General features: G+C 42.8%; 2 protein-coding genes across 2 annotated transcripts in view; both read right to left on the bottom strand.

Moving 5' to 3' along the window:
• Window positions 1-6,269: 6,269 nt before the first annotated feature.
• Window positions 6,270-16,693, bottom strand: LOC146423758 (uncharacterized). The gene is made up of 5 exons (XM_085044476.1): window positions 16,430-16,693; window positions 13,324-13,471; window positions 9,122-9,672; window positions 8,652-8,797; window positions 6,270-7,472 (listed from the first exon to the last, which is right to left on the bottom strand). The coding sequence occupies exons 2-5, from the start codon at window positions 13,461-13,463 to the stop codon at window positions 6,366-6,368; spliced, it is 1,944 nt and encodes a 647-aa protein (XP_084900602.1). The 5' UTR covers window positions 13,464-13,471; window positions 16,430-16,693; the 3' UTR covers window positions 6,270-6,365.
• A 264-nt stretch (window positions 16,694-16,957) lies between these two features.
• The window catches only part of LOC146423756 (integrin alpha-D-like), a 47,113-nt gene continuing 42,532 nt past the window's right edge, over window positions 16,958-21,538 (bottom strand). The window contains exons 31-35 of the mRNA XM_085044441.1: window positions 19,975-20,016; window positions 18,914-18,955; window positions 18,393-18,422; window positions 17,321-17,362; window positions 16,958-16,987 (exon numbers count right to left, since the gene is read on the bottom strand). Of these exons, the coding sequence (XP_084900567.1) occupies window positions 16,958-16,987; window positions 17,321-17,362; window positions 18,393-18,422; window positions 18,914-18,955; window positions 19,975-20,016 (186 nt within the window). The remainder of the gene's footprint in view (window positions 16,988-17,320; window positions 17,363-18,392; window positions 18,423-18,913; window positions 18,956-19,974; window positions 20,017-21,538) is intronic.

Raw genomic sequence — 21,538 nt, 5'->3', positions numbered from 1 at the left:
TTAATGGGGCAATTAATGGAGAATTAATGGGGAAACTGGGAGGAACTGGGAGGTTAATGGAATTAATTAATGGGGGAATTAATGAGGGAAACTGGGAGGAACTGGGAGGATATTGGAAGGATACTGGGAGGAAACTGGGAGGAACTGGGAGGGTTAATGGGGATTAATGAGATAATTTATGGGAAAATTAATGGAGAAGTTAATGGGGAAACTGGGAGGGAACTGGGAGGGAACTGGGAGAAGTTAATGAGGTCGTTAACGAGGTAATTAATGAGGCAATTAATGGAGAGTTAATGGGGAAACTGGGAGGAAACTGGGACGAACTGGGAGGGTTAATGGGGGAGTTAATGAGGTAATTAATGGGAAAATTAATGGGGAAGTTAATGGGGAAACTGGGAGGATACTGGGAGGAAACTGGGAGGTTAATGGAATTAATTAATGGGGGAATTAATGAGGGAAACTGGGAGGATACTGGGAGGAACTGGGAGGTTAATGGGGGAATTAATTACTGGGGGAATTAATTAATGGGGGAATTAATTACTGGGGGAATTAATTACTGGGGGAATTAATTAATGGGGGAATTAATGAGGGAAACTGGGAGGAACTGGGAGGGAACTGGGGGAAACTGGGAGGATTAATGGGGTTAATGAGATAATTAATTACTGGGGCAATTAATGGAGAGTTAATGGGGAAACTGGGAGAGGATACTGGGAGGGACTGGGAGGGTTAATGGGGGTTAATGAGGTAATTAATGGGAAAATTAATGGAGAAGTTAATTAGGGAAACTGGGAGGAAACTGGGAGGTGTTAATGAGATAATTAATGGGGAAGTTAATGGGGAATTAATGGGGAAACTGGGAGGAACTGGGGGAAACTGGGAGGAAACTGGGAGAGCTTAATGGGGGTTAATGAAGTAATTACTGGGGCAATTAATGGGGAGTTAATGGGGAAACTGGGAGGAAACTAGGAGGTGTTAATGAGATAATGAATGGGGAAGTTAATGGGGAATTAATGGGGAAACTGGGAGGAACTGGGGGGAAACTGGGAGGGTCAATAGGGGTTAATGGGGTTAATGAGGTAATTAATTACTGGGGGAATTAATGGAGAGTTAATGGGGAAACTGGGTGATACTGGGGGGAGTTAATGGGGGTTAATTGGGGGGTTAATGAGGTAATTAACGGGGCAATTAATGGAGAGTTAATGGGGGAAAGTGGTGGAAACTGGGAGGCATTAATGAGATAATTAACGGGGCAATTAATGGAGAGTTAATGGGGAAACTGGGTGATACTGGGGGGAGTTAATGGGGATACTGGGAGAGGTTAATGGAGGAACTGGGGGATACTGGGAGGTTAATGGGGTTAATGAGATAATTAATTACTGGGGGAATTAATGGAGAGTTAATGGGGATACTGGGAGGAAACTGGGAGGGAACTGGGAGAGTTAATGGGGGAATTAATTAATGGGGAATTAATTAATGGGGGAACTAATTAATAGGGGAATTAATGAGGGAAACTGGGAGGAACTGGGAGGGTTAATGGGGGTTAATGAGATAATTAATTACTGGGGGAATTAATGGGGAATTAATGGGGGAACTGGGAGGATACTGGGATGGAGTGGGGGGGTGGGGGAGGGGCGGGAAATTCCCACAATTTTTGGGGGATTTTTGGGGATTTTTTGGGGGGATTTTTGGGAGAATTTTTGGGATTTTTTGGGGATTTTTGGGAGAATTTTTGGGATTTTTTTGCGATTTCCAGGAGAATTTTTGGGATTTTTTGGGGGATTTTCTGATGATTTTTGGGATCTTTTGGGGATTTTTTGGGGGATGTATTTGCGATTTTTTGGGGGATTCTTTTTTTTATTTTCTGGAGCTTTTTGGGATTTTTTGGGAAATATTTTCGGGGGGATTTTCTGGAGATTCTTGGGAGTATTTTTGGGATTTTTTGGGGATTTTCTAGAGATTTTTGGGAGAATTTTTGGGATTTTTTGGGGGATTTTTTGGGGATTTACTGGAGATTTTTGGGATTTTTTGGGGGATTTTTTGGAGATTTTTGGGAGAATTTTTGGGATTTTTGGGGGATTTTTTGGAGGATTTTTGGGAGTATTTTTGGAATTTTTTTTAGATTTTTGGGAGAATTTTTGGGATTTTTTAGGGATTTTTTGGAGATTTTTGGGAGATTTTTGGGGGACTTTTTGGGGATTTTTGGGAGATTTTTGGGGATTTTTGGGGAGTATTTTAGGGTTTTTTTGGGGGGATTTTTGGGAGAATTTTCGGGATTTTTTTGGGGATTTTCTGGAGATTTTTGGGAGATTTTTTGGGATTTTTGGGGGATTTTTTTTTGATTTTCTGGAGAATTTTTGGGATTTTTGGGGGGATTTTTTAGGGCTTTTTTTGCGATTTTTAAGCGATTTTTTGGGGATTTTTCGGGGATTCTTTTGCTATTTTTGAGGGATTTTTTTTGGAGGTTTTAGGGATTTTTTTGGGGGATTTTTCCTGGGAATTTCGGGATGATTTTAGGGTTTTTTCCCGGAGATTTTTTAGGGGATATTTGGGAGCTTTTAGCAATTTTCTGGGGGCGATTTTTTGGGGTTTTTTTTGCAGGAATTTCACGATTTTTTAGGGTTTTTTTCCCCAGGAATTTCAGGAATTTTTCGGGGTTTTTTTTGGGGTTTTTTTCGGGATTTTTTTTGGGTATTTTCCCAAGAATTTCGGGGTTTTTTCTCCCGGAATTTCGCGATTTTTTGGTTTTTTTTTTCCCTGGGAATTTCGGGATTTTTCTCCCGGATGGGATTTCGGGGATTTTGGGGAATTTTGGGATTTTTGGGGGTTTTTTTTGGGGAATTTCGGGTTTTTTTCTGGGAATTTCAGGATTTTTTGGGGGTTTTTCCCTGGGAATTTCGCTTTTCCCCCCCGGATTGGATTTTTTTGGGGATTTCTGGAATTTTGGGGAATTTCGGGATTTTTTGGGGTTTTTTTTGGGTTTTTTTTCTGGGGAATTTCGGGGTTTTTTCCGGGAATTTTGCTTTTCCCCCCAGATTGGATTTTTGGGGATTTCGGGGATTTTCGGGGTTTTTTGGGGATTTTTTTTGGGGTATTTTCCCGGGAAATTCGCAATTTTTTGGGGGTTTTTTGGGGGATTTTTCAGGTTATTTTCCCAGGAATTTCGGGATTTTTCTCCCGGATCGGATTTTTTGGGATTTCGGAGTTTTCGGGGTTTTTTGGGGCTTTTTTTGGGGTTGTTTCCCGGGAATTTCGCAGTTTTTTTGAGGTTTTTCCGGGAAATTTCGGGATTTTTTTTGGTTTTTCTCCCATGAATTTCGTTTTTTTTCCCGAATCGGATTTTTTGGGTATTTCGGGGATTTTGGGGAATTTCAGGATTCTTTGGGGTTTTTTTCGGGATTTTTTCGGGGATATTTTCTCGGGAATTTTGGGATTTTTTGGGGGGTTTTTGGTTTTTTTCCCGGGATTTTTTTTGGGTTTTTTTCGGGGAATTTCAGGTTATTTTCCCAGGAATTTCGGTTTTTCCCCCGGATGGGATTTCGGGGATTTTCGCGATTTTTTGGGGGATTTTTTCGGGATTTTTTTGGGTTTTTTTTCCCAGGAATTTCGGGATTTTTTCAGGTTTTTTTCGGGATTTTTCTCAGGAATTTCGCGATTTTTTGGGGTTATTTTCCCGAGAATTTTGGTTTTTTTCTTGGGAATTTCAGGGTTTTTTAACGTTTTTCCCCCCAGAATCGGATTTTTTTGGGGATTTCGGGGATTTTGGGGAATTTCGGGATTTTTCGGGGTTTTTTGGGGATTTTTTTTCGCCTTTTTTTCGGGGAATTTCAGATTTTTTTCCCGGGAATGTCCCCTTTTCCCCCCGGATCGGATTTTTTGGGATTTCGGGGATTTTCGGGGCTTTTTTCGGGGATATTTTCCCGGGAAATTCGCAATTTTTTGGGGTTTTTTTGGGGATTTTTCAGGTTATTTCCCCAGGAATTTCGGGATTTTTCTCCCGGATTGGATTTTTTGGGATTTCGGAGTTTTCAGTTTTTTTTGGGGGTTTTTTTTGGGGTCGTTTCCCGGGAATTTCGCGATTTTTTTTGGGTATTTTCCCGGAAATTTCGGGTATTTTTGGAGTTTTTTCCCGAGAATTTCGGTTTTTTCCGATTTTTGGGGATTTTTGGGAATTTCGGGGATTCTCGGGATTTTTTCGGGGATATTTTCCCGGGAATTTCGCAATTTTTTTGGGTTTTTTTCCGGGGAATTTCGGATTTTTCCTCGGCAATTTCCCTTTTTCCCCCCGGAATCGGATTTTTTCGGATTTCAGGATTTTGAGGAATTTCGGGATTTTTGGGGATTTTTTTTCGCCTTTTTTTCGGGGAATTTCGCGATTTTTTCCAGTTTTTTTCGGGTTTTTTCGGGTTTTTCTCCCCGAAATCGGATTTTTTTGGGGGATTTCTGGGATTTCAGGAATTTGGGGAATTTCGGGATTTTCGGGGGATTTTTTTCGCCTTTTTTTCGGGGAATTTCGCGATTTTTTCGGGGTTTCTTCCCCGGGAATTTCTCTTTTTCCCCCCGGATCGCATTTTTTGGGGATTTTTTGGGATTTCGGGGATTTTCGGGGCTTTTTTCGGGATTTTTTTCGGGGATATTTTCCCGGGAATTTCGCAATTTTTTGGGGTTTTTTCCCGGGGAATTTCAGTTTTTTTTCCCGGCAATTTCCCTTTTTCCTCCCTTATCGGATTTTTTTTGGGATTTCGGGGATTTCCGGATTTTGGGGATTTTGGGGATTTTTGGGGATTTTTTTTCGCCTTTTTTTCGGGGAATTTCGCGATATTTTCGGGTTTTTTTTCGGGTTTTTTCGGGTTTTTTCGGTTTTTTTCGGGTTTTTCTCCCCGAAATCGGATTTTTTTCGGGATTTTTTTGGATTTCCGGATTTCGGGGATTTTCGGGACCCGCCGGGGGTGGGGGAGGGGCGGCGCCCCCCTGGATTTCCGCCCGGGGAACCCCAAAAACCTACCTGGGGGGAGAAGCGGCGGCGCTAGGACCGGGGGGGCGTGGCCTGGGGGGGGCGGGGCTTCCGGGGCGGGCTCGCCGCTGATTGGCCAGCGGGGGAACAGCGGGAGGCGCTGATTGGCTGAGGGAACGGGAAGTGGGCGTGGCCGAGGCGCTTCCGGTTTCCCCGCGCGACAAAAGGGGGTGGGGGAGGGGCGGGGGGAGGGGAATTAGGGGATTTTTGGGGGTTTTTTGGGGTGTTTTGGGGGATTTTTGGGGTTTTTGGGGTTTGTGGGGATTTTGGGGAATCTCGGGATGGATTTGGGGTGGAAATTTGGGGATTTTTTGGGGTGAAATGGGAATTTTTGGGGAGAAGGGAAGGGGTTTGGGGGGTGGGGGAGGGGAGGAAAAAATGGGGGATTTTTTTTGGGATCCGAAATTGGGATTTGGAGCCCAAAAAATGGGATTTGGAGTCAAAAAAATTGGGATTTTAACCCCAAAAAATGAGATTTTACCCCCAAAAAATTGGGATTTGGAGCCCAAAAATTGGGGTTTTAACCCCAAAAAAAGAGATTTTAACCTCAAGAAAGGAGATTTGAACCTCAAAAAATGAGATTTGAAGCCCAAAAAATGGGATTTGGAGCCCAAAAAATGGGATTTTAACACCTAAAGTGAGATTTTAACACCAAAAAATGGGATTTGGAGCCCCAAAAAAAGGAATTTTAACCCCAAAAAAATGGAATTTTGACCCCAAAAAATGAGATTTGAACTCCAAAAATGAGATTTTAACCCTAAAAATTGGGATTTTTAACCCCAAAAAAAGAGATTTTGACCCCAAAAAAGGAGATTTTAACCCAAAAAAAGAGATTTTAATCCCCAAAAATGAGGTTTTGACCCCAAAAAAGAGATTTGAACCTAAAAAAATGAGATTTGAACCCCAAAAATGAGATTTTTACCCCAAAAAATGGGATTTTAACCCCAAAAAATGGGATTTTAACAAATAAAATGAGGATTTTAACCCCAAAAAATGGGATTTGAACCCCAAAAAATCAGATTTTTTACCCCCAAAAATGATACTTTAACCCCAAAAAATGAGATTTTAATCCCTAAAGAATCAAATTTTAGCCCCAAAAAAGAGATTTTAACCCCAAAAAAATGAGATTTTTAACCCCAAAAAAACTGAGGCGGAAACTCTGCAGATCCATCACCACTTTATTAACCCAAAATTTCCCAAAATTCCCCAAAATTAAACCCCAAAAACCTCCAAAAAAACCCCAAAAAACCTCCAAAAAACCCCAAAAAACCTCCAAAAAACCCCAAAAACCTCCAAAAAACACCAAAAAAACTCCAAAAAACCCCCAAAACCTCCAAAAAAACCCCAAAAAAGCTCAAATCCTGCCAGGGATCCCCAAATTTTCGGGAATTTTGGGTTCCCGAGGAGGTTTGGGATCCTCCCAGCTTTCGGGATTCCCAAAAATATTTGGATTTCTGGAATTTTCGGGGTTTCTAGGAGGATTTAAGGTCCCAAAAATTTCGGGATTTCTGGAATTTTCAGGATTTGGGATCTCAGATAAATTGGGATTTTTGGGAGTTTCGGAAGTCCCAAAAATATTTGGATTTCTGGAATTTTCGGGTTCTCTGGAAGGATTTAAGGTCCCAAAAATTTCGGGATTTCTGGAATTTTCAGGATTTGGGATCTCAAATATATTGAGATTTCTGGAATTTTCGGAAGTCCCAAAAATTTCGGGATTTTCGGGATTTTCGGGTTCTCTGGAAGGATTTAAGGTCCCAAAAATTTCAGGATTTTTGGGATTTTTGGGATTTCTGTGAGGATTTAGTGTCCCAAAAATTTCGGGATTTCTGGAAGTTTCAGGAGTTCCAAAAATTTCGGGATTTTCAGGATTTTCGGATTCTCTTGTGGTCTCAGGAATCCCAAAAATTTCAGGATTTCTGGAAGTTTCAGGAGTTCCGAAAATTTCGGGATTTTCGGGTTCTCTGGAAGGATTTAAAGTCCCAAAAATTTCGGGATTTTCGGGATTTTCGGCTTTTTCGGGAACCCCAAAATAAACCGGATCCCTCCAGCTCCCCAAATTCCCCCAAATTTCCGTTTCTCCCCCATTTTCCTCACCGGGAATTTCGGGATTTGGGGGATTTTCGGGATTTTCCCCCAAATTTTCGGGATTTTCCCCCAAATTTTCGGGTTTTTCTCCCAAATTTTCGGGTTTCTCCCCCAAATTTTCGGGTTTCTCCCCCAAATTTTCGGGATTTCTCCCAAATCCGGGATCTCCCTCGCGCTCCTCCCTCTCCTCCTCCTCCGGATTTTGGGGAATTTCGGCGAAAGAAGCTTCGCGGGCGACGCCGGAAATCCAGCGCTCGTGGGGGGGCGTGGCCGTGAATTTGGCGGGAGATTGCTGGCCACACCCCCCCGAGGTGGCCACGCCCAGCAGGAACCACACCCCGCGCTCCTCGCAGGCCAGCGGGGAACCCACCAGCGGCTGGGAAACCCAAAAAATCCCAAATTTTTAGGGGGAAATTGGGGGAGAGATGGAGGTCGGGAGAGGGAAAAATCACTAAAATCACCCAAAAAAACCCCCAAATATCGCAAAATTAACCCCAAAATTGAGCTCGGGATGCTGAAAAACCCCAAAAACCACCCAAAATTAACTAAAAAACCCCAAATTAACCCAAAAAACCCCCAAATTAACCCCAAAATTAACCCTAAAATTGAGCTCGGGACACCAAAAAACCCATAAAACCACCCGAAATTAACTAAAAAAACCCCAAATTAACCCCAAAAAACCCCAAAATTAACCCCAAAATTGAGCTCGGGATACTGAAAAACCCCAAAAACCACCCGAAATTGACCAAAAAAACCCAAATTTACCCCAAAATTAACCCCAAAATTGAGCTCAGGATACTGAAAAAACCCCCAAAACCACCCGAAATTGACCAAAAAACCCCAAAATTTACCCCAAAATTGAGCTCGGGACACCGGAAAACCCCAAAAACCACCCCCGAGAACCCAAAAACCCCAAAATTTACCCCAAAATTAACCCCAAAATTGAGCCCAGGACACTGAAAAACCCCAAATTAACCCCAAAACCACCAAAATCAACCCAAAATCCCCCAAAATTCCCCCAAAATTCCCCCCAAATTTTCCCCCAAATCCCCCAAATTTCCCCAAATTCCCCAAAATTCACCCCAAATTTCCCCAAAATCCCCAAAATTTCCCCAAAAATCCCCAAAATCCCCCAAAATTCCCCCCAAAATTCCCCAAAATCCCCCAATCCCTCAAAATCCCCCAAAATTCCCCCAAATCCCTAAAAATTCCCCCAAATTTCCCCCAAATTCCCCAAAATTTCCCCCAAAATCTCCCAAATTAACCCCAAATTTCCCCAAAATTCCTTCAAATTCCCCCAAATTTCCCCAAATTAACCCCAAAATCCCCCAAATTACCCCAAAACTTCCCAAATTCCCCAAATTCCCAAAAATCCCAAAATCCCCCAAAATTCCCCAAATTTTCCCCCAAATCCCCCAAATTTCCCCAAAATCCCCAAAATTCCCCCAAATCCCCCAATTTTTCCCAAAATCCCCCAAATTTCCCCAAAACCCCCAAATTTCCCCCAAATTTCTCCAAATTCCCCCAAATTCCCCCAAATTTCCCCAGTGCTCACCCGGCAGTAGGGGGCGCCCTCGGGCAGGCTGAGGCAGAACATTTTGGGGAGTTTTGGGTCATTTTGGGGGTTTTTGGGGTCTTTGGGGTCACCGCAGGGCTTTGGGGTCACCTGGACCGGCCGGAGCTGGGAGAGGTCCGAGGAGGCTGAGGGGAAGATTTGGGGTGAAAAATGGGGATTTTGGGAAAAAATGGGGGTTTGGGGTGAAAAATGAGGATTTTTGGGTGAAAATGGAGGATTTTGGGGAAATTTTGGGGAATTTGGGGGTTTTAGGGTGCAAAATGGGGTTTTTGGGAAAAAATGGGGCATTTTGGGCTTTTTTTGGGGTGGAAATGGAGGGTTTTTGGGGTGAAATTGGGGGATTTTGGGAAAAAATGGGGGTTTGGGGTGAAAAATGGGGATTTTTGGGGGAAATTTGGGGGTTTTTGGGAAAAAATTGAGCTCCCAGCTGCCCCAGGTGTGTCTCTCACCGTTCCCAGGCGCCAGCAGCGCCCAGCAGCGCCGCCCAGGTGAGCTCAGGTGGTCCAGGTAAGGTAGGCAGATCGGCCGCAGGAACAGGGCGTGGCTGGGGGCGTGGCTTAGCTTCAGCAGCGCCAGGTCAGGCCCCGCCCCCTCCGGCCCCGCCCCCAGGAACGCACCGTGCAGGTGGAGCCGCGAGGGGGCGGGGCCAGGGGCGGGGCCAGGTGAGGGGGTGTGGCCAGGTGAGGGGCCAGGTGAGGGGGCGGGGCCAGGAGAGGGGGAGGAGCCAGGTGAGGGGGAGGGGCCAGGTGAGGGGGAGGAGCCAGGTGAAGGGGTGTGGCCAGGTGAGGGGGCAGGGACGGGGCCGGGGCCAGGTGAGGGGGCGGGGCCAGGTGAGGAGCCAGGTGAGGGGGAGGAGCCAGGTGAAGGGGTGTGGCCAGGTGAGGGTGAGGAGCCAGGTGAGGGGGTGTGGCCAGGTAAGGGGGCGGGGCCAGGTGAGGGGGCGGGGCCAGGGTCGCCCCTCCCCCACAGGGTGGTTTCCCAAGATTCGACATCCTGAGAGCTGAAAGGAGAGAAGAGAGAAACAGGTGAGTTACCTGGGCAGGTGAGGACAGGTGAGGGCGTTGGGATCATTGGGGACATTGGGGACAGGTGAGTCACCTGGGCAGGTGAGAGCAGGTGAGGCCATTGGGGACATTTGGGACATTCGGGACACTGGGGACAGGTGAGGCTATTTGGGACAGGTGAGGACAGGTGAGTCACACCTGGGCAGGTGAGGACAGGTGAGGGTGTTGGGGACACTGGGGTCACAGCTGGGACAGGTGAGTCACACCTGAGCTAGGTGACATCACTGGGGACAACTGGGGACAGGTGAGGTGATTGGGGACAGGTGAGTCACCTGGACAGGTGAGAACAGGTGAAGACATTGGGGACATTGGGGACAATTGGGGACAGGTGAGATTAACTGGGCAGGTGACATCAGGTGAGGTCATTGGGGACATTTGGGACACTGGGGACAGGTGAGGTTATTTGGGACAGGTGAGTCACCTGGACAGGTGAGGACAGGTGAGGGTGTTGGGGACATTGGGGTCACAGCTGGGACAGGTGAGTCACACCTGGACAGGTGAGGTCATTGGGGACTTTGGGGACAGGTGAGAACAGGTGAGGGCATTGGGGACACTGGGGACATTGGGGACAGGTGAGGTCACTGGGGACAGGTGAGATTACCTGGACAGGTGAGATCAGGTGAGGGCTTTGGGGACCTTGGGGACAACTGGGGACATTGGGGACAGGTGAGATTCACCTGGGCAGGTGAGGACAGGTGAGGTCATTGGGGACACTGGGGACAGGTGAGTCACACCTGCACAGGTGAGATCAGGTGAGGGCTTTGGGGACTTTGGGGACAGGTGAGGTGATTGGGGACAGGTGAGTCACACCTGGACAGGTGAGGTCAGGTGAGGGCTTTCGGGACCCTGGGGACAACTGGGGACATTGGGGACAGGTGAGATTCACCTGGGCAGGTGAGGACAGGTGAGTCACCTGGGCAGGTGAGGGGAAGGTGAGGGTGTTGGGGACATTGGAGATATTGGGGACATTGGGGACAGGTGAGGTCATTAGGGACAGGTGAGTCACACCTGGGCAGGTGAGGACGAGTGAGGGGACAGGTGAGGTCATTGGGGACATTGGGGACAGGTGAGTCCCACCTGGACAGGTGATGTCATTGGGGACAGGTGAGATTACCTGGGCAGGTGAGGTCACTGGGGACACTGGGGACAACTGGGGACATTGGGGACAGGTGAGAACACCTGGGCAGGTGAGGTCATTGGGGACACTGGGGACACAGCTGGGACAGGTGAGTCACACCTGGGCAGGTGAGGGGACAGGTGAGGTCATTGAGGACATTGGGGACAGGTGAGTCACACCTGGACAGGTGATGTCATTGGGGACAGGTGAGATTACCTGGACAGGTGAAGTTATTTGGGACAGGTGAGTCACACCTGGACAGGTGAGGTCAGGTGAGGGCATTGGGGACATTGGGGACAATTGGGGACATTGGGGACAGGTGAGATTCACCTGGGCAGGTGAGGACAGGTGAGTCACACCTGGACAGGTGAGGAGATGGATTTATGTTAATTCATGTTAATTTGGGGTTAACTTCGAGTTAATTTCGGGTTATTTTTGGGTCAATTTTGGGATTTTTTGGGGTTAAATTTTGGGATTTTTTTGGGTTAATTTCTGGATTTTTTGGGTTAAATTTGGGGATTTTTTGGGTTAATTTCGGGATTTTTTCGGGTCAATTTCAGGTCAATTTTTGGGTCATTTTGGGGTTAAATTTGGGATTTTTTGGGTTAAATTTCAGATTTTTTTGGGGTTAATTTCAGTCAATTTTTGGGTTAAATTTCGGGTTAATTTCAGGTCAATTTCGGGTCAATTTTTGGGTCAATTTTTGGGATTTTTGGGTTCTCACTCACCCGATGAAGCACTGGATGGATTGATGTTAATTTAGGTTAATTTCAGGTCAATTTTCGGGTTATTTTTGGGTTATTTTTGGGATTTTTTTGGTTAACTTTTGGAAATTTTTGGGTTAATTTCGGGATTTTTTTGGGTTAATTTCGGGATATTTTCCAGTTAATTTCAGGTCAACTTTTGGGTTATTTTTGGGTCCATTTTTGGGATTTTTGGGTCACTGACTCACCCGGTGAAGCACTGGATGGATTGATGTGAATTTAGGTTAATTTGGGTTAATTTTTGGGTTAAATTTGGGGATTTTTTTGGTTAACTTTCGGAAATTTTTGGGTTAATTTCGGGATTTTTTTGGGTTAATTTTGGGATATTTTCCAGTTAATTTCAGGTCAACTTTGGGGTTATTTTTGGGTCAATTTTTGGGATTTTTGGGTTCTCACTCACCCGATGAAGCACTGGATGGATTGATGTTAATTGATGTTAATTTCAGGTTAATTTTGGGATTTTTTGGTGTTAAATTTGGGGATTTTTTGGGTCAATTTCAGGTTAATTTTTGGGTTAATTTCGGGATTTTTTGGGGTTAATATTGGGATATTTTCAGGTCAATTTTCGGGTTATTTTTGGGATATTTTGGGTTAAATTTCGGAAATTTTTGGGTTAATTTCGGGATTTTTTTTTGGTTAATTTCGGGATATTTTCCAGTTAATTTCAGGTCCATTTGGGGTCAATTTTTGGGTCAATTTTGGGTTATTTTGGGTCACTGACTCACCCGATGAAGCACTGGATGGATTGATGTGAATTTATGTTAATTTGGGTTAATTTTTGGGTTCAATTTCGGGATTTTTTGGGGTTAATTTTGGGATATTTTCAGGTCAATTTTGGGGTTATTTTTGGGTCCATTTTTGGGATTTTTGGGTTAAATTTCGGAAACTTTTGGGTTTTTTGGGTCAATTTCAGGTTAATTTCAGGTTAATTTTGGGATTTTTTGGTGTTAAATTTGGGGATTTTTTGGGTCAATTTCAGGTTAATTTTAGGGTTAATTTCGGGATTTTTTTGAGTTACTTTTGGGATATTTTGGGCTTCATTTGGGGTTCATTTGGGGTTCATTTGGGGTCAATTTTTGGGTCAATTTTTGGGATTTTTGGGTCACTGACTCACCCGATGAAGCACTGGATGGATTGATGTTCATTTATGTTAATTTGGGTTAATTTTTGGGTTAAATTTCGGGATTTTTTTGGTTAAATTTGGGGATTTTTTTGGGTCAATTTCAGGTCAATTTTCGGGTTAATTTCGGGATTTTTTGGTCAATTTCAGGTTAATTTCAGGTTAATTTTGGGGTCAATTTTGGGATTTTTTGGGTTAAATTTCGGGATTTTTTGGGTCAATTTCAGTTAATTTTTGGGTTAATTTCTGGTCAATTTCAGGTTAATTTCAGATCAATTTTTGGGATATTTTTGGGTTATTTTTGGGATTTTTTGGGTTAAATTTGGGGATTTTTTTGGGTTAATTTGGGGATATTTTGGGGTTCATTTGGGGTTCATTTGGGGTTATTTTTGGGATATTTTTGGGCTATTTTGGGTCACTGACTCACCCGATGAAGCACTGGATGGATTGATGTGAATTTATGTTAATTTGGGTTAATTTTTGGGTTTAATTTCGGGATTTTTTTGAGTTACTTTTGGGATATTTTGGGGTTCATTTGGGGTTAGTTTTTGGGGTTAATTTGGGTTATTTTGGGTCACTGACTCACCCGATGAAGCACTGCGCAGCCGTCAGCAGCCAAGCCCCGCCCAGCAGCGCAGCGCCGCACAAGCTCCGCCCCTTGCTGAGAGTCACCAACCAGGGCCAGCGCAGGTCGGGGGGAGGAGCCAGAGAGGGACCGCCCAGCATCCCGCAGCCTGCCGGGAAAAACAGCACATTTGGGGGATTTTGGGGGAATTTTTTGGGATTTTTTTTGAAATTTTTTGGGATTTTTTTGGGGGTTTTTTTGGATTTTTTGGGATTTTTTGGGGGATTTTTGGGGATTTTTTGGGGTTTTTTTGGGATTTTTTGGATTTTTTTTCTGATTTTTTTCTGAATTTTTTGGGATTTTTTGGGGATTTTTTGGGGAATTTTTTGGATTTTTTTTTGATTTTTTGGGATTTTTTTGGGGTTTTTTTGGAAATTTTTTGGGATTTTTTGGGATTTTTTGGGATTTTTTTCCGATTTTTTTTGAAACTTTTTGGGTTTTTTTGGAAATTTTGGGGATTTTTCTGATTTTTTAATTTTTTGGGTTTTTGGAATTTTTTTGGGATTTTTGGGATTTTTTTTTTTTTGGATTTTTTGGGATGTTTTTGGGGATTTTTTGGGGATTTTTTGGGATCTTTTTGGGGATTTTTTTGGGATTTTTTGGGATTTTTTTTTGATTTTTTGGGTTTTTTTGGAAATTTTTGGTGATTTTTTTGGAATTTTTTCTTGATTTTTGGGGAATTTTTTGTGATTTTTTGGAGATTTTTTGGGAATTTTTTCTGAATTTTTTTGGAATTTTTTTGCATTTTTGGGGGGATTTTTTGGGATTTTTTCCGAATTTTTTCGGCATTTTTTCCGATTTTTTTGAGGAATTTTTTAGAATTTTTTTGGGGTTTTTTTGGAAATTTTTTGGGGATTTTTTTGAAATTTTTGGGATTTTTTTGCATTTTTGGGGATTTTGGAAATTTTTGGATTTTTAAAAATTTTTGCATTTTGGGGGATTTTGGGGTTTTTTGGGATTTTTGGAATTTTTCTGAATTTTTCTGAATTTTTGGATTTTTGGGGCGATTTTCTGGGATTTTTGGGATTTTTTTCCCATTTTTTAAAAAAAATTTTTGGGGGTTTTTTAGAAATTTTTGGGATTTTTTCCGATTTTTTTGGATTTTTTTGGGATTTTTTTGAAATTTTTGGATTTTTTTTGGATTTTTTTGCATTTTTGGGGATTTTTTAGGGATTTTTTGGGGATTTTTTTTTAATTTTTTTTTTTTAATTTTTGGGCGATTTTTGGGTGATTTTTTGGGATTTTTTCCGATTTTTTTAATTTTTTGGGGGTTTTTTTTTGGAAATTTTTGGGGATTTTTTTTGAATTTTTTTAAATTTTTTTTGGATTTTTTGGGATTTTCCCCTCACCTATATCTCACCTATACAAATCCCGACCTCAGTTCCCGTTTTTTGGGGTCTCTGGGGGTGATTTTTGGGGGGAAATTTCATAAAAATTCGGTAAAAATTCGGTAAAAATTCAAGGAAAATCATGGAAAATTCGGGTTTTTTGGGGGAAATTCAGGTTTTTTGGGGTCGGGGTCTCACCTATGCAAATCCCGACCTCGTTCCCGTTTTTTGGGGTCTCTCGGGGTGATTTTTGGGGGGAAAATTCATCAAAATTCGGTAAAAACTCAGTAAAAATTCTGTAAAAATTCGGTAAAATTTCAAGGAAAATCATGGAAAATTTGGGTTTTTTTGGGGAATTTTGGGGTTTTTTGGGGTCGAGGTCTCACCTATGCAAATCCTGACTTCATCCCCCATTTTTTGGGGTCCCTGGGGGTGATTTTTTGGGGTAAATTTCATGAAAATTCGGTAAAAATTCAAGGAAAATAATGGAAAATTCAGGTTTTTTTGGGGAATTTTGGGGAATTTTGGGGTTTTTTGGGGTCGGGCTCTCACCTATACAAATCCCGACTTCATCCCCCATTTTTTGGGGTCTCTCGGGGTTATTTTTGGGGGGAAATTTCATAAAAATTCGGTTAAAAATCGGTAAAAATTCAAGGAAAATCATGGAAAATTCGGATTTTTTGGGAAAATTTTAGGAAATTTTGGGTCGGGCTCTCACCTATGCAAATCCCGACCTCTGTTCCCGTTTTTTGGGGTCTCTCGGGGTTGTTTTTTGGGGTTTATTTGGGGTTTTTAAGGGAAAATTTCATTAAAATTCGGTAAAAATTCATGGAAAATAATGGAAAATTCAGGTTTTTTTGGGGAATTTTGGGGGGAATTTTGGGGTTTTTTTGGGTCGGGCTCTCACCTATACAAATCCCGACCTCATCCCCCATTTTTTGGGGTCCCTGGGGGTGATTTTTTGGGGTAAATTTCATAAAAATTTGGTAAAAATTCAAGGAAAATCAGGGAAAATTCGGATTTTTTTGGGAAATTTTTTTGAAATTTTGGGGTTTTCTGGGTCGGGCTCTCATCTATACAAATCCCGACCTCTGTTCCCGTTTTTTGGGGTCCCTCGGGGGACATTTTTTTGGGGAAATTTCATTAAAATTCGGTAAAAATTTGGTAAAAATTCGGTAAAAATTCGGTAAAAATCAGGGAAAATCAGGGAAAATTCGGGAAAATTCGGGTTTTTTTGGGTTTTTTGGGGTCAGGGTCTCACCTATACAAATCCCGACCTCGTTCCCCGTTTTTTGGGGTCCCTGGGAGTTGTTTTTTGGGGTTTATTTGGGGTTTTTAAGGGAAAATTTCATTAAAATTCGGTAAAAATTCATGGAAAATTCTTTTTTTGGGGGGGAATTTTGGGGTTTTTTTGGGTCGGGGTCTCACCTATACAAATCCCGACCTCATCCCCCATTTTTTGGGGTCCCTGGGGGTGATTTTTTGGGGTAAATTTCATAAAAATTCAGTAAAAATTCAAGGAAAATAATGGAAAATTCGGGTTTTTTTGGGAAAATTTTAGGAAATTTTGGGTCGGGCTCTCACCTATACAGATCCCGACCTCGTTCCCCATTTTTTGGGGTCTCTCGGGGTGATTTTTTAGGGAAAATTTAATAAAAATTCGATAAAAATTCAAGGAAAATCATGGAAAATTCGGGTTTTTTTGGGAAAATTCAGGTTTTTTGGGGTCAGGGTCTCACCTATACAAATCCCGACTTCATCCCCCGTTTTTTGGGGTCTCTCGGGGTTCCCCACGAAGGCTCTGGGCGGCAGAACTCTCTGCAGCCACCGCGAGTGAGATGCGCTGAGGTCGCTGAGCAGCGCCGGGCTCTGGGGCCGAGCACAGCCCAGCGCGAAGCTCAGCACCCCGAACTGCACCCAGCGCCCCCCGGGACCCCCCGGGCACGCCAGGGGACCCCCCGAGTCCGCCTGGGGGGAGAGAGAAATTGGGGTAAAAATCCGAAAAAAAATCCCGCGAAAATCCCATTAAAAATGGCCCAGAAATGCCCAAAAAACACCCGAAAATAGCCCCAAAACTGCCTGAAAATCCCATAGAAATTGCCCCTAAAAATCCCCAAAAATCCCACAAAAACTGCCCTAAAATCCCTCAAAATCCCACCAAAAAAATCCCAAAAAATCCCATAAAAATTGCTCTTAAAACCCCAAAAAAATCCCTCAAAAATCATCCCGAAATCCCCCAAAAGTCCCCTGAGCACCCCAAACTGCACTCAGCGCCCCCCGGGACCCCCCGAGTCCGCCTGGAGGGGAAAGAGAAAAAAAATCCGAAATTTGGGTGAAAATCCTAAAAAAAACTGCGCTAAAAAACCCCAAAAAATGCCCGAGAAACGAAAAAAGATCCCATTAAAAATGGCCCAGAAATCCCAAAAAAATCCCAAAAAACCGCCCGAAAATAGCCCCAAAACTGCCTGAAAATCCCACAAAAACTGCTCTAAAATCCTTCAAAATCCCACCAAAAAAACCCCAAAAAATCCCATAAAAATTGCCTTTAGGACCCAAAAAAAATCCCACCCAAAAAGTCACCAAAATCCCATAACAATCACCCTGAAATCCCCCAAAAATCCCCTCAGCACCCCGAACTGCACCCAGCGCCCCCCGGGACCCCCCGAGTCCGCCTGGGGGGAGAGAGAAAAAAACCCGAAATTTGGGTGAAAATCCTAAAAAAAACTGCGCTAAAAAACCCCAAAAAATGCCCAAGAAACGAAAAAAGATCCCATTAAAAATGGCCCAGAAATCCCAAAAAAAACACCCGAAAATAGCCTGAAAATCCCATTAAAAGTGTTCTTAAAATGCCCCAAAAATCCTACAAAAACTGCCCTAAAATCACCCGAAAATAATCCAAATAGAACCGAAATCCCACAAAAATCCCATAAAAATTGCCCCTAAAAACCCCCAAAATCCCACAAAACGCCCCAAAAAAATCCCAGAAAAACTGCCCTAAAATCCTTCAAAATCCCACCGAGAAACCCCAAAAAAATCCCACGAAAATTGCCCTTAAAACCAAAAAAAAATCCCAGAAAAAAGTCACCAAAATCCCACAAAGAAATGATCCAGAAATCCGAAAAAAACACCCGAAAATAGCCCCAAAAATCCTACAAAATCCCATAAAAATTGCCCCTAAAAATCCACAGAAATCCCATAAAAACTGCCCCAAAATCCTTCAAAATCTCACCCAAAAAACCCCAAAAAATCCCATAAAAATTGCTCTTAAAACCCAAAAAAAATCCCACAAAAACCCCAAAAAATCCCACAAAAATCACCCTGAAACACCCCAAAAATCCCCTCAGCACCCCAAACTGCACCCAGCGCCCCCCGGGACCCCCCGAGTCCGCCTGGGGGGAGAGAGAAAAAAATCCCGAAATTTGGGTGAAAATCCGAAAAAAAACGGCTTTAAAATAACCCAAAAAATGCCAAAAATAGACCCAAAACTGCCTGAAAAATCCTATAAAAATAGGCGTTAAAAAAGCCCGAAAAATCCCACAAAAACTGCCCTAAAATCCCTCAAAATCCCACCAAAAAAACCCCAAAAAATCCCATAAAAATTGCCTTTAGAACCCAAAAAAATCCCACCCAAAAAAGTCACCAAAATCCCATAAAAATCACCCCGAAATCCCCCAAAAATCCCCTCAGCACCCCAAACTGCACCCAGCGCCCCCCGGGACCCCCCGAGTCCGCCTGGGGGGAGAGAGAAAAAAAAAATCCGAAATTTGGGTGAAAATCCGAAAAAAAATCCGGCGAAAATCCCATTAAAAATGGCTCAGAAATCCCAAAAAAAATCCCAAAAAACCGCCCGAAAATAGCCCCAAAACGGCCTGAAAATCCCATAAAAAGAGCAGTTAAATTAGCCCTAAAATCCCACAAAAATTGCCCTTAAAATCTCAAAGAATTCCACCAAAAAAGTCACCAAAATCCCACCCAAAAAATGGCCCAGAAATGCCAAAAATCTGCCCGAAAATAGCCTGAAAATCCTATAAAAAGAGGCATTAAAATAGCCTGAAAATCCTACAAAAATCCTACAGAAATCCCACTAAAACTGCCCTAAAATCCTTCAAAATTCCACCCAAAAATCCTACAAAAATCCCACAAAAAATCCCACGAAAATTTCCATAAAAAGCAAAAAAATCCCATAAAAATCACCCTGAAATCCCCCAAAATCCCCTCAGCACCCCGAACTGCACCCAGCGCCCCCCGGGACCCCCCGAGTCCGCCTGGGGGGGAGAGAGAGAAAAAAATCCGAAATTTGGGTGAAAATCCTAAAAAAAACTGCGTTAAAATACCCCAAAAAATGCCTGAGAAATGAAAAAAATCCCATTAAAAATGGCCCAGAAATCCCAAAAAAAACACCCGAAAATAGCCTGAAAATCCCATTAAAAGTGTTCTTAAAATGCCCCAAAAATCCTACAAAACCTGCCCTGAAATCACCCGAAAATAATTCAAATAGAACCGAAATCCCACAAAAATCCCATAAAAATTGCCCCTAAAAACCCCCAAAATCCCACAAAACGCCCCAAAAAAATCCCAGAAAAACTGCCCTAAAATCCTTCAAAATCCCACCGAGAAACCCCAAAAAAATCCCACGAAAATTGCCCTTAAAACCAAAAAAAAATCCCAGAAAAAAGTCACCAAAATCCCACAAAGAAATGATCCAGAAATCCGAAAAAAACACCCGAAAATAGCCCCAAAAATCCTACAAAATCCCATAAAAATTGCCCCTAAAAATCCACAGAAATCCCATAAAAACTGCCCCAAAATCCTTCAAAATCTCACCCAAAAAACCCCAAAAAATCCCATAAAAATTGCTCTTAAAACCCAAAAAAAATCCCACAAAAACCCCAAAAAATCCCACAAAAATCACCCTGAAACACCCCAAAAATCCCCTCAGCACCCCAAACTGCACCCAGCGCCCCCCGGGACCCCCCGAGTCCGCCTGGGGGGAGAGAGAAAAAAATCCCGAAATTTGGGTGAAAATCCGAAAAAAAACGGCTTTAAAATAACCCAAAAAATGCCAAAAATAGACCCAAAACTGCCTGAAAAATCCTATAAAAATAGACGTTAAAAAAGCCCGAAAAATCCCACAAAAACTGCCCTAAAATCCCTCAAAATCCCACCAAAAAAACCCCAAAAAAATCCCATAAAAATTGCTCTTAAAACCCAAAAAAAATCCCACAAAAACCCCAAAAAATCCCATAAAAATCACCCTGAAATCCCCCCAAAATCCCCTCAGCACCCCGAACTGCACCCAGCGCCCCCCGGGACCCCCCGAGTCTGCCTGGGGGGGAGAGAGAGAAAAAAATCCGAAATTTGGGTGAAAATCCGAAAAAAAATCCGGCGAAAATCCCATTAAAAATGGCTCAGAAATCCCAAAAAAAATCCCAAAAAACCGCCCGAAAATAGCCCCAAAACGGCCTGAAAATCCCATAAAAAGAGCAGTTAAATTAGCCCTAAAATCCCACAAAAATTGCCCTTAAAATCTCAAAGAATTCCACAAAAAAAGTCACCAAAATCCCACCCAAAAAATGGCCCAGAAATGCCAAAAATCTGCCCGAAAATAGCCTGAAAATCCTATAAAAAGAGGCATTAAAATAGCCCCAAAAATCCTACAAAAATCCTACAGAAATCCCACTAAAACTGCCCTAAAATCCTTCAAAATTCCACCCAAAAATCCTACAAAAATCCCACAAAAAATCCCACGAAAATTGCCCTAAAAACCAAAAAAAATCCCATAAAAATCACCCCGAAATCCCCCAAAAATCCCCTCAGCACCCCAAACTGCACCCAGCGCCCCCCGGGACCCCCCGAGTCCGCCTGGGGGGAGAGAGAGAAAAAAATCCGAAATTTGGGTGAAAATCCTAAAAAAAACTGCGCTAAAAAACCCCAAAAAATGCCCAAGAAACGAAAAAAGATCCCATTAAAAATGGCCCAGAAATCCCAAAAAAATCCCAAAAAACCGCCCGAAAATAGCCCCAAAACTGCCTGAAAATCCCACAAAAGCTGCTCTAAAATCCTTCCAAATCCCACCAAAAAACCCCAAAAAAAATCCCATAAAAATTGCCTTTAGAACCCAAAAAAATCCCACAAAAACCCAAAAAAATCCCATAAAAATCACCCCGAAATCCCCCAAAATCCCCTCAGCACCCCAAACTGCACCCAGCGCCCCCCGGGACCCCCCGAGTCCGCCTGGGGGGAGAGAGAAAAAAAATCCCGAAATTTGGGTGAAAATCCGAAAAAAAACGGTGTTAAAATACCCCAAAAAACGCCCGAAAACCAGAAAAAAATCCCAAAATTTGGGTGAAAATCCCATTAAAAAAATACCCCCAAAACCACCAAAAATAGCCCCAAAACGGCCTGAAAATCCCATAAAAAGAGCAGTTAAATTAGCCCTAAAATCCCACAAAAATTGCCCTTAAAATCTCAAAGAATTCCACAAAAAAAGTCACCAAAATCCCACCCAAAAAATGGCCCAGAAATCCCAAAAATCTGCCCGAAAATAGCCTGAAAATCCTATAAAAAGAGGCATTACAATAGCTCCAAAAATCCTACAAAAATCCTACAGAAATCCCACTAAAACTGCCCTAAAATCCTTCAAAATTCCACCCAAAAATCCCACAAAAATCCCACAAAAACTGCTCTAAAATCCCTCAAAATCCCACCAAAAAAATCCCAAAAAATCCCATAAAAATTGCCTTTAGAACCCAAAAATATCCCACCCAAAAAGTCACCAAAATCCCATAGAAATCATCCCGAAATCCCCCAAAAATCCCCTCAGCACCCCAAACTGCACCCAGCGCCCC

Source organism: Lichenostomus cassidix, unplaced genomic scaffold (assembly GCF_008360975.1).
Source record: "Lichenostomus cassidix isolate B80296 unplaced genomic scaffold, HeHo_3.0 HiC_scaffold_36, whole genome shotgun sequence".
Taxonomy (NCBI): domain Eukaryota; kingdom Metazoa; phylum Chordata; class Aves; order Passeriformes; family Meliphagidae; genus Lichenostomus; species Lichenostomus cassidix.
Note: the sequence above shows the minus strand (reverse complement) of the source record. Positions and strands in the feature narration are given on the sequence as shown.